A 12,500-nucleotide genomic window follows, 5' to 3' on the forward strand; every position below is an offset into this window, starting at 1 on the left:
GTCCTCCACTCGTGTGTAAACAGAAGCACCAGGGGTCCCACAGTGCTGAAGGCCAGGCCAGATCACATGGATGAACAGCCATCTACACATCACTCGGATGGAGTGTGTGTGTCGATATGTGTGTGTGTGTGTGTGTGTTGGAGGGGGTTCACTGAACACAAACAAACAAGATTTGCCCGTTCCCGATGCTTCAAAGATTCTGCACTTGTTAAGATGCCATGCCGTTTTTTATAGCTCTGTGATTTAGCCACCTGTGTTTGGGAAAACAGTGAGTGGTTTAACATTTGACCTTCACTTAACCTCTGTCGTCACATGCTGTGATCCAGCCCCTGTGTCTGTTGATCCGATCTGATCCTGAACAGTTTTACGGAGCTTTCTTATTTGCGGCCGCTCATAGAGGGAGGGTACTAACTGTGTCAAAGTCGTGTTTACCTGTTTAACTTTCAGTCTTTGCTCTGATCTCTGTCTCTTAGCACCCTGTGGAGGAAACCTGACGGGTCCGAATGGAATGATCCTCTCTCCAGAGTACCCTGAGCCGTACCCGCACGGCCGCGAGTGTGATTGGCTGGTCTCCGTTACCCCGGACTACATCATCTCTCTCAACTTCAACCAGTGAGTCGCCCCGTTGAGTGTTAATATCTGGTAGTTTTACTCCGACAATAATGGTCTGTGAGGAAATACAATTATCAAGCATCCAGCACTCAGACGTCTCATTATACCTGTTGGTATAGCCATTGATGAGACAGTATTTTTAAATGGGGTATTGAACAGATGGACAGAACATTTAGTCATTCAAACATACTCCATGTGTTAGCCCAAACTCACTGCTGAACAGATAGGGGATGCCTCCGGCGTTTCTCCCCTCCTAGTCAAGTCGTTGAGCAGGTGTGCACTTGTGCAACATCGGATTTAATGAAGGTTTAAGTACATAATCATAGGCTTTCAGGGGACTAATTAGTACAAATACATTTTGCACACAGTCTAATAAATCGAATGCAATCTATAATTATTTGCAGTGTTCCCATTACGTTCATCTCTAGATGTCTTGAAAGCGGCATTAGGCAGGATTTTTTTTTTTCCGAGGTATGTTTGTCTAGGCACCTGATTTTTGTATTTATTTAAATAGCACATGACCATGTGAAGGACAGATAGACACACCTTTGTTGTCATTGGCAAGCCAAGCCAAGCACTGTGTAGTTCTGTGGTCCGGGACAGAATGGAGAATATAAGAATAGCCTTCAGTCACAACATTCCAACTTCATTGCCAGAAGAAATGAGTTAGCATGTGAGCAAGCTTTCATCAGTGCCAGCTGGGCTGGTGTTGGTGTTTTCAAGGATTTTGCATGCCTTTTATGTAGTTAGCTTGCTAGTTATCAACCAAAACAGCTCACTGGCTGTTTCAAGGATATACGTAGTCAGGTTTTCAGTGGGGCCTTTCTCTCAAGGTTGCAGATTGGGTTGAAAAGCTACTTTTAGTGGGGTCCACATTTAAAAGTTACATACAGATCTCAAACATTGAAAACATTCCAATACCAATATCTAACATTTAAAACATACGTTACATTACAAATATCAAAAGTTAAAATACATACAAATAATCATTATACAATTTTACATTACAAATATCAAAGATTAACATAGTGGTTTTGCAATTTGACCTTTGTCATGCTATAAAACACAACTCTATCTTCAGGTTCAGCCTGGAGCCTAGTTATGACTTCCTCCACGTCTACGACGGACCAGACTCCCTCAGCCCCCTGTTGGGAAGCTTCTACGGCGCAGACGTCCCTGAACGGATCGAGAGCAGCAACAACACCCTTTTCCTTGCCTTCCGTAGCGACGCCTCACTCAGTAGCAATGGCTTCGTCCTGCGGTACACAGGTACGACCTCGAGATACACACTCCACACATCGAGAGATACACACTGCACATATCGAGAGATACACACTGCACACAACGAGAGATAAACACTGCACCCATCTGTACCTTGAGTTACACACTGCACACATCCAAAGATACACACTGCACACATCGAGAGATGCACACTGCACACATCGAGAGATACACACTGCACACATCTAGAGATTCACATGGCACACATCGAGAGATACACACTGCACATATCGAGAGATACACACTGCACACATTGAGAGATACACGCTGCTCACATCAAGAGATACACACTGCACACATCGAGAGATACACACTGCACACTTTGAGAGATACACACTGCACACATCGAGAGTTACACACTGCACACATCTGTTCATTTGTAAAGCACTTTAAATAACCAATCTGTATGGATCGTGACAGCTATATAAACTAGGGCACTTTGAATAACCAATGTCTTTGGAATGTGTCAGCTATACAAACTTGCCTTGCCTTAGATAAACAAGAGTTAAACATGGCATTGCTCGGGTATGAGCTTCCCTATACAAGTTAGGTCCTTCAGATAAACAGTATTCATGTAAGACCTCCAGAGGGATGCATACTATATGAATTAAACTGTCAGATCGACACCACAGCAAAGAGCAACACTAACAAGTAAGAAAAACTGTCAGCTCTTCCACAGTATTATCCTCAGCATAACACAATATGCAGTGAACACCATCTAGTCTGCAATCGTATACATACCATCAATATCTACGGAACAGTACAATCTATAACACTATTAACCAAGCACTGGAGGCAATATCTAAATACTCCTGCTGCTGCTGCTACTGCTACCACTGCTACTATTTGTCTGTTAGTGTCGACACCAAATGGTGGATTCATTTAATTTAACTCAGTTGTGAATATCATTCTTCCCGAGGGACATTTGTAAGTTTTATGTAGGTACCAGCATTTGGTCATTCCATGCATTGTTCTGTTCGCTCCATGCTCATGTCTTCAGTATTAATCGAACATAATTAAGTACTCGAGGACCACCTGGGCACTGTGAATATTACCCTGGTCAGCATCTCTCTCTCTCTCTCTCTCTCTCTCTCTCTCTCTCTCTCTCTCTCTCTCTCTCTCTCTCTCTCTCTACCTCTTTCTCTCGCCCTCTCTATTTCCCTCTCTCTCTCCCTCTTTCTTTCTCTCTCTCTCTCTCTCTCTCTCTCTCTCTCTCTCTCTCTCTCTCTCTCTCTCTCTCTCTCTCTCTCTCTCCCTCTTTCTTCCTCTTTCTCTCTCTCTATCTCTCTCTATCTCTCCCACTGCCTGTATGGCTTTTTTATCACTCTCTTTATTCTCACTCTCACTCTCACACTTTATATTTTTCTCTCCCTCCCTCCCTCTGTCTCTCCCTTTCTTCACCCCCCCTCGTTTCCTCCTGTAATTATCGACCCATGAGGCCACTCGCGGCGGCCCATAAAAGACTTATGAAAATGAAAAGCACACGGCCGCGTGCGGCGACTCAGTGTTTGATCAATGCGTGGCTGTCACACCAGACGCAGCGCATAAATTAAAACTAATACCTGTTTGTTGTTCCGCTCCGCTCCTCGTCTGCCTTATGCGTCCGACCCTGTTTGGGTGCCGACCCTGTTTGGGTGACGTTCTGCTGGTTTGCTCAAGAGCTCACTCACAGGGTATGCCACAAAACAACAAACATGTAAAGCAATCAGACTCACTTACTGCCAGGAAGGCCACAAGTAACAAACTCTTCATCTCGCTGTCATGTCGCTGTTTATTTTAATCAGACGACGTGGGACTCAACAAGGTGGTCGGAACCTGGTGGCATCTCTTCATTTAGGCTCAAAGTGATCACTGGAAAGAAGGATACACAGATTGAAGATCTGTAATGTCAGGATTAACTCCAGCGGCTGTACATAGCCCCCTATAACCTTGTTCTTGTCTTTTGTAATTGTCTCTTGGATAATAAAACTGCTGATCATAAAAAAAGTGATCACAGGAGAGCCGTTGAACCTTCGATTGGTCTCAGCCTTTACTCAGCCTTAGATGCCTGGGTAGGTGTAGTGTTAATTTCAAACCCTTTATAACCCTTTAAAACCCTTCATAACTTAACAGCTGACGAGTCTCACCGTGTGTCCTCTCTCCATCTGTATGTGTGCGTCCTGTTCAGTCTGTGCTCTCTTTACTTAAAAACCTTTATAACCTTCATCAAGGTGAGGTGAAGTGTGTCTCTCCTTGTCCAGTAGTCTTTGAAAGGACCATCAAATGCAGCATGGTTGAGGTTAGTGTTAATATTAAACCCTTTATAACCCTTTGTAAACCTTTTATAACCCTTTATAACCCTTCATAAGTTAAGAGGTGACGGGCCACACCTTGTGTCCTCTCCCCGTCTGTCCATCCATCCGTGTCTGGCTCGGTCTGTGTGGCTCTTAGTGTAATGGACAGCAGGAGAGACCCAATCTGCCCTATCAGGAGAGACCCAATCTGCACTAGCATAGAGACCCAATCTGCCCTAGAAGGAGAGACCCAACGTGCCCTAGCATAGAGACCCAATCTGCCCTAGCAGGAGAGACCCAATCTGCCCTAGCAGGAGAGACCCAATCTGCCCTAGCATAGAGACCCAATCTGCCCTAGCATAGAGACCCAATCTGCCCTAGCATAGAGACCCAATCTGCACTAGCATAGAGACCCAATCTGCACTAGCATAGAGACCCAATCTGCCCTAGCATAGAGACCCAATCTGCACTAGCATAGAGACCCAATCTGCCCTAGCATAGAGACCCAATCTGCCCTAGCATAGAGACCCAATCTGCACTAGCATAGAGACCCAATCTGCCCTAGCATAGAGACCCAATCTGCCCTAGCATAGAGACCCAATCTGCCCTAGCATAGAGACCCAATCTGCACTAGCATAGAGACCCAATCTGCCCTAGCATAGAGACCCAATCTGCCCCAGCAGATGGGCCCATTATGAGGCTCCGCTAAAAGCCACCACTCCAGGCGTCGAGGTACACAGGGGCAAATCACATTTCCACTGTATGACAGACTGAGTGAACAGCCAAGTGCGGGCCATACAAATAAAGACAAAGAGTCCTCTCTTAGTGTGTGTGTGTGTGTGTGTGTGTGTGTGTGTGTGTGTGTGTGTGTGTGTGTGTGTGTGTGTGTGTGTGTGTGTGTGTGTGTGTGTGTGTGTGTGTGTGTGTGTGCATGGTGTGAGACCCCACTCGGCGGGCACGTGTCAGCGTGGCCACATTAGTAAATGGCCCACGGCGACATCAGCCTCTTTACTGACCAATCAGCCTCTCACACACATCTCCAGCAGAGCCTGTTTGGCCTCCCTAGGGCAATATATGGGCCAAGACTCCTCACGCCTCAATGACACTTAAGTAAACACACACACACACACACACACACACACACACACACACACACACACACACACACACACACACACACACACACAATACACATTAAATAGTTTATCTAATTTAGTGTGGCCTTGGCCAGCTCTCTCATTCTCTTTCTCTCCCCCTCTCTCTCTCTCTCTCTCTCACATTGTCTTTCTCTCTCTCTCTTTCGCTTTCCCTCTCTCTCTCTCTCTCTTCTCTCCCTCTTTCTCCCTCTCTCTTTCTCCCTCTCTCTCTCCGTCCGTCTCTCTCTCTCTGTATCTCTCTCTCTCTCTCACTCACCCCCTCCTCTCTTTCTTTCTCCTTTTCTTCTGACACACACAGTCACCCCGCCTCCCCCTTTCTTAATTAATCCCAGCTCCCAGGCCCTGGTGTCAATGTGTTGTGCTGGCTGTGGTTTGCCAGGTGAAAGGTGTGTGTGTGTGTGTGTGTTAGTGTGTTTGTGTTATGCTGGGTCTCTCCGGCCAGGAGTTAGGTAATGATGTGTGTGTATGTGTGCTTTGTCGTCTCTGGCTGTAAGGAGCGGATGATGTGACACCTGGAAACGCAAACACAACTTTGGAGGGATGAAGGGGAAAACTATCACCATGACGATCGCTTTACAGTTTCACCGTGACGTGAAGATAATACGCCACAATGAGAAATAAATTCATCATTTCATTGATTTGCATCTTGTTCAACTACCATCCAGAAAAGACCCCAATGAGAACGGATTTCATTACACACAATTTAATGATGAAATGGTGCCAAATCATTCCTTAATGGAATAGGCGTCTTTGCTTTTCTCCTAACGCTCTGTCACACTAGCACACACACACACACACACACACACACACACACACACACACACACACACACACACACATTCCTAGCGCTCTGTTGCCTCGTTGTCCTCTTGGAAAAGTAAGTTCTGAATTTGTGCCACCATGAAATCTAATCACAGACCGTTGAGGTCGCCAAGCGCATATTCATGGAAGAACATAAACTCCGGTGTCCTTAGCATCAGTAATCCATGGCTTTTATATTTACTCAACCTTGTTGTTTTTAAAACGTCTGTTTGGGTATTTGTCCATGCCAAAATGTCTTTGTATGGTTCAAAGCACCATAAACAACTTCGAAAAAGCTAAAAACTGAATATGTGTCATCTCCTTAAGAGGTTAAAGCTGTGTCTATTAGTCTATCTGGCAGTGGCACACACACACACACACACACACACACACACACACACACACACACACACACACACACACACACACACACACACATACACACACACACACACACACACACAGAGGTTGAAGCTGTGTCTAAAAGTCTGCCTGGCTCTGGCTCTGGCTCTGGCTCTGGCCCTGGCCCTGCATGTCATTGTGTCCGCATGCTGCTCGCTGTGAAACAGCACGTCGTGGCCATTGTTTCTCCCCTCATCCCAAAGTTGCGTTCGCATTTCAAGGTGGTGTGAAGCCCGCTCCATATGGCAGGGCCAGGTGTAAGGTAGAGCTGTGTGTTAAGATGTGTGTGTGTGTGCTTAGCTGTGTGTGTGTGTGTGTGTGTGTGTGTGTGTGTGCTTAGCTGTGTGTGTGTGTGTGTGTGTGTGTGTTTTTTCTTTGTGTGTGTGTGTGTGTGTTTAGCTGTGTGTGTGTGTGTGTGTGTGTGTGTGTGTGTTTAGCTGTCTGTCGGTGCTGTGGTGTGGTGCAGTGTCCAGGCGGAGAGCAGATTGCAGGCATGCCTCACAGATCTGCCCGCCCATGAAGGGCAGAGACTTGGCTGCCCCCACAACACTATTTCTCTCTCTCTCTATCTCTCTTTCTCTCTCCCCATCTCTCTATCTCCCTCTCTCTCTGTCTCTTTCTCTCTCTCTCTCCCCATCTCTCTCTCTTTCTCTCTCTCCCCCATCTTTCTCTCTCTCTCCCTCTTCCCCCATCTCTCTCTTTCTCTCTCTCCCTCTCTCTCTCTCTCCATCTCTTCCCATATCTCTCTCTCTCTCTCTCTCTCTCTCAAACAAACACACCTCCAATGAATGGGAGCAGTATGCCTTCCTCTCTCCTCTCTGAGCTTTATCTCTCATGTGCATGGGTATGCATCCACAAACACACACACACACACACACACACATGGGTATGCATCCACAAACACACACAAACAAACAGACCAACAAGGGCAGAGAGAGAGGGAGAGAGATGAAAGGATGGATAGATAGATAGATAGAGAGATAGATAGATAGATAGATAGATAGATAGATGAATAGATGGATGGATGGGTGAAAGGATAGATAGATGTATAGACAGATGAATGGATGAATGGATTGATGTATTGATAGTTGAATGGATGAATGGAAAGGAGAATAAAAGCTCTTGGTAAATATATGAAGCAGTGGGATGAGGCAGAGCTAGGTGGTGGAGGGATGGAAGGATAGAGTTAAACACAACAGAGAGAAGGAGATAAAGAGAGGAGAAAGAGAAGAGTTTCAGTGGAGATTGATTTCTAATTTAGGACCAAATGGTCTCTCACACTACGCTGCTTCCAGGCTGGATCCTTGAGGGACCGTTCTGTGTAGTCAGCAGACCTTGGACCGGCTCTGTGTCACTTTCAATCATCGCCGTGGCAACCTCAACCAGCCACAGATGCTGGGTGCGCCGTCAGAGTGTGGTGGGGGTGGGGGTGGGGGTGACGTAGAGAACCTTTTCTCATGTGCACGTTCCAACTCAATTGTATCACACAAATCACTTGGATGATAGGTGTACGTGTGTGTGTGTGTGTGTGTGTGTGTGTGTGTGTGTGTATCTGCACGTTGAACCCTATAGAAATAGCAAACTTCAAGTTCATGTTCATATTGCATAACACATGTACCATAGGTCAGCATGTGTGGATACTGCAACTGGTTCATGCACCAGTAGACAATGAAACATCAAAGCAGGCACACAATTGGGCGTGCTTGTGTGCGTGTGTGTGTGTCTCTCTCTGTCTGTGTGTGTGTATAAAGTTCATAAGCCATACATTTTTACATGTCCTGTAGGTCAGCTTGTGTTTGTATCGTTCATGCATAGAGGTAGGAAATTGCACATCAAAGCTAACAGTTGCACCCTGTGTGTGTGTGTGTGTGTGTGTGTGTGTGTGTGTGTGTGTGTGTGTGTGTGTGTGTGTGTGTGTGTGTGTGTGTGTGTGTGTGTGTGTGTGTGTGTGTGTGTGTGTGTGTTGTGCAGAGAACCCTCGGGAGTCGTGCTTTGAGCCAGGACACGTGCGGAACGGGACGCGCGTGGGTTCGGACCTGCGACTGGGTTCTACCGTCACCTTCTACTGCGACAGTGGCTACAGTCTGGAGGGAGAGGCCACCACCACCTGTGTCATGGGGGGAGACAGCAAGCCCATCTGGAACAAACCAAAACCTGTCTGCATAGGTGAGTAGCTGGAGAGTGTGAGTGTGTGTGTTAGTGTTTGTGTTTGTGTGTGTGTATGTGTGTGAGAGTGCAAATGGGTGTGGAAATGTATGTATGTAAGCACATGTGTGCAGACCCAGCTGCAACAATCAGACCCAGCTGTAACAAGTTTTTTTTTTATGTGTGTGTTCATCTAAAAGCTTAGCTGCTGTGAAATAAAGTTGCCTGTACTGTAGCACTACAAAGTGTATGTGTGTGTGTGTGTGTGTGTGTGTGTATGTGTGTGTGTGTCTGTGTGTGTGTGTGTGTGTGTACATGTGTGTGTGTAGCTCTTCACTGGGTGTACAAAGCTCAGCAAGCCCAGCTGGTGCAGTGCAAAGCTATTCTCTACACACAAACACACACACACGCGCACACACACCACATTGGCCATAGTATGTTGTGACAGTGTCACCCAGCGGTAATGTTAAAACCATTCAAGCTGCTGTTTTAACACACATGCCTATTCATTCCTCATTTCAGGTGTGTGAAAACAGACTGCCTAAAAGGGTGTGTGCATGGACCCGTATGGGTGGATGTTTGTAGAGATTGTGTGTGTGTGTGTGTGTGTGTGTGTGTGTGTGTGTGTGTGGGTGTGTGTGTGTGTGTGTGTGTGTGTGTGTGTGTGTGTGAATAAAGTTAGACACAAAAGATGCATAAAAATGAATAGCCTACAAGTGCATTGAATTGAATGTGGATTAAGCTCACATTAAATCTCCCTGAAACTAATAGGAATCACTGAAACATGGACATAAAAAAGCTACACTAGCAGTTATTTTATGGGGGCCTAATTAACAAATAGGTAACTTAGCTAACCAAAGGTATTACTGTTAACACTACATTTTACATGCACATGCACATTTAATATTAGCTGACAATAAATTATCAGACAAGACACAAGGACAACAGGCGCCAACACTTGTTTCTCTCTTTTTTTCCCTCTTCTGCCTTTCTTCCTCTCCTTCTCTTTACTCTTTATTTCCATTTCCGGTTCTCTCTGGTCTTCTGTGCTTTTTTCTGTCTCTGCCTCTTTTCTTACTACTCTGTTATGTTCTTTTACTATGTCTCCCTCTTTCTCTCTCTTTCCCTCTCTCCTTATGTCTCTCCCTCCTTTTCTCACTCCCCCTCTTCTGTCTCTCTCTCAGCTCCGTGTGGTGGTCAGTACTCAGGACTGGAGGGAGTAGTTCTCTCGCCCGGTTTCCCTGGTAACTACAGCAGCAGGAGGACGTGCACGTACTCAGTCAATGTGCCCAAGGACTACGGTAAGACTCTTTCTTTCACTCTCTCATTCTATGCTTTCATCTATCTCTATTTATTAATCTCTCTTTCTTTTTGGCCTTCTCTGTAAGTTTCTTTGTATAAGTGGTCTTCTGTATATACCTGCGTACATGTGAGCCTCTTACTATTCATCTGTCTTCTCCATTCTCCAAGGCTCTATTGGCCGTTTTTCATTTAAAGCAGCAATACGGAGTTCTGTTCCAAAAACTAGCGAACTAACTACCTAAAAGGGATGCAAAAACTTTGCGAACACCACCAACAGCCCAGTTGACACTGATAGAACCACTAACTGGTGTCTTTTGGCATTCTAGCTGGCAATGTCATGCTGTGAAAGCTATCCATCCATTTCCAAAATGGCAGCCTATATCTCTGATGAATTGACGGAAAATAAGAGACCCTGTTGAGCTTTATGATGATGAATCTTCAAGACAGTACCGATTCAACAAAGAATCTGCAATGAGATTAAAGTTTTAAAATCGGGTTTGCAATTACACTTGACACCTGCAATCCAATTCAATTCAAATGGCTTTATTGGCATGACAGCATACAATATAACATTGCCAAAGCATATTTACACAAACTGTACAACTGAAATGAACATAAATAAATAAAACAAACAAAGTAACAGTACAAAGGGCATGCAGAACAAGAGGGGCTATAGCGGGTAGGGACTCTCTCTCTCTCTCTCTCTCTTTTTTACACCATCTCCCTTCTTTCTTTTTTCCTCCATCCTTTCTTCTCTAAAAATGTGCACATACATACATACTGTCAGTGTACAGATTGCCACATACACACACACACACACATACACACACACACACAGTGCTGTCCCTCTTTCGTTTGCTCCCTCTAATGAGGAGTAAGTGTGTGAGCACTGACGTGTGTGTGTGTGTGTGTGTGTGTGTGTGTGTGTGTGTGTGTGTGTGTGTGTGTGTGTGTGTGTGTGTGTGTGTGTGTGTGAGGCCCAGCAGGTCGGGCCTGACCGCAGGCCTCTGATGTCTGATCCATAAAATGTGGAGGTCGTTTCAGCCATTTGGGCTCCCTGCAGGGGGAGCAGCGGAATTACAGCATGCCGGCACACACACATTTCTCTCATCCCCCTCTCCACTCATCCCCCACTTCTCCAGTCCTCTCATCTCCCATCCCGTCAACTCTTCTCATCTCTTCTTTTCTCTTCTTTTCTCATTTCCTCTCACACCTCTTCTCCTCTCCTCTCCTCTCCTCTCCTCTCCTCTCCAGATCTCTCCTCTCCTCTCCTCTCCAGATCTCTCCTCTCCTCTCCTCTCTTTTCTCCTTTCTTCTGACATTTTACACTCCTCTTCTCCTTTCTCCTGATGTATATTTATACATATACAGTATCCTCTCTTCCCTCTCTTCCTTTCTTTTACCCTCCTGTCCTTTCCTCCTGTTTCCTCGATCCCCTCTTCTTCTTTCATCCTCCTTTGCTCTCTGCCGACCTCCTGTTCTCTCCTCATTATCTTTTCACTCCTCCTCTCTCCCTATATCCTCTTCTCTCCCTCTATCCTTTCCTGTCCCTTTCTCTCCTCTCCTCTCCTCTCCTGTCCTCTCCAAACCCTTCCCCTCCCTCCTTGAAGACCTTGGTGAAACAGTTATAATTACGGCCGTCACTTTTCCATGCTGGAGTGTAATGACTCCAGACCTCAGGGAGAGATTGAGCGTTTTGTCGACTGGAACTGGGAAATGTGTTTTTCTTTTTTCTCTCTTTTTCCCCCCCTTTTTTTTCCCTATGTTACACCTTGCTCCTAGAAGAAATATTACTCTTCAGGGGTACAGGGGAAGGAGTGTGTGTGAGTGTATGTTTATATGCGTGTGTGTGTGTGTGTCCACCTATGTATGGGTGCGTGCGCTCGCGCGAGCGTGTGTGTGTGTGTGCGAGCGTGTGTGTGTGTGTGCGTGTGTGTGTGTGTGTGTGTATGTGTGTGTGTTTGTGTGTGTGTGTGTGTGTGTGTATGTGTCTGAGTGTGAGTGTGTGTGTGTGTGTGTGTGTGTGTGTGTGAGTGTGTGTGTGTGTGTGTGTGTGTGTGTGTGTGTGTGTGTGTGTGTGTGTGTGTGTGTGTGTGTGTGTGGGTGGGTGGGTGGGTGTGTGTGTGTGTGTGTGTGTGTGCACAGGTGGTTGAAAGGTGATTAACCCACATGCGTGAGGTGCTGCTGCTTCAGTCTCTCTCTCCCAGGTGCTGCATTATGACTGCCTGTCCCCGTGTCTCCGTAGTGTCATTGTCTTTCCCTGTGACTTTCTATTCCTGTCCCCATGTCCTTCTCCATCACCCCCCCCCCCCCCCCCACATCATCAGTCTTTCTTTCCCTCGCCTGAACTTACCTTCTTTTTCACTCCCCTCTCTCTCTCTCTCTCTCTCTCTCTCTCTCTCTCTCTCTCTCTCTCTCTCTCTCTCTCTCTCTCTTAATTTCTTCCTCTTCATAATTCTCCTCTCCATATTTTTTTGATAATAACTGTCTCCTCCCTCCCCCTTCTCTCTCTCTCTATCTCTCTCTC

At 46.0% G+C, this 12,500-nt stretch overlaps 1 protein-coding gene across 1 annotated transcript in view; it reads left to right on the forward strand.

Moving 5' to 3' along the window:
- Window positions 1-12,500, forward strand: part of csmd2 (CUB and Sushi multiple domains 2) — a gene marked incomplete at both ends in the record, with an annotated part of 361,116 nt that overhangs the window by 256,056 nt on the left and 92,560 nt on the right. Inside the window, 4 exons of the mRNA XM_080858785.1 lie at window positions 474-612; window positions 1,694-1,881; window positions 8,498-8,692; window positions 9,856-9,972. Of these exons, the coding sequence (XP_080714911.1) occupies window positions 474-612; window positions 1,694-1,881; window positions 8,498-8,692; window positions 9,856-9,972 (639 nt within the window). The remainder of the gene's footprint in view (window positions 1-473; window positions 613-1,693; window positions 1,882-8,497; window positions 8,693-9,855; window positions 9,973-12,500) is intronic.

Source organism: Sprattus sprattus (genome assembly GCF_963457725.1).
Source record: "Sprattus sprattus genome assembly, chromosome: 20".
In the NCBI taxonomy this organism is placed as follows: Eukaryota; Metazoa; Chordata; class Actinopteri; order Clupeiformes; family Clupeidae; genus Sprattus; species Sprattus sprattus.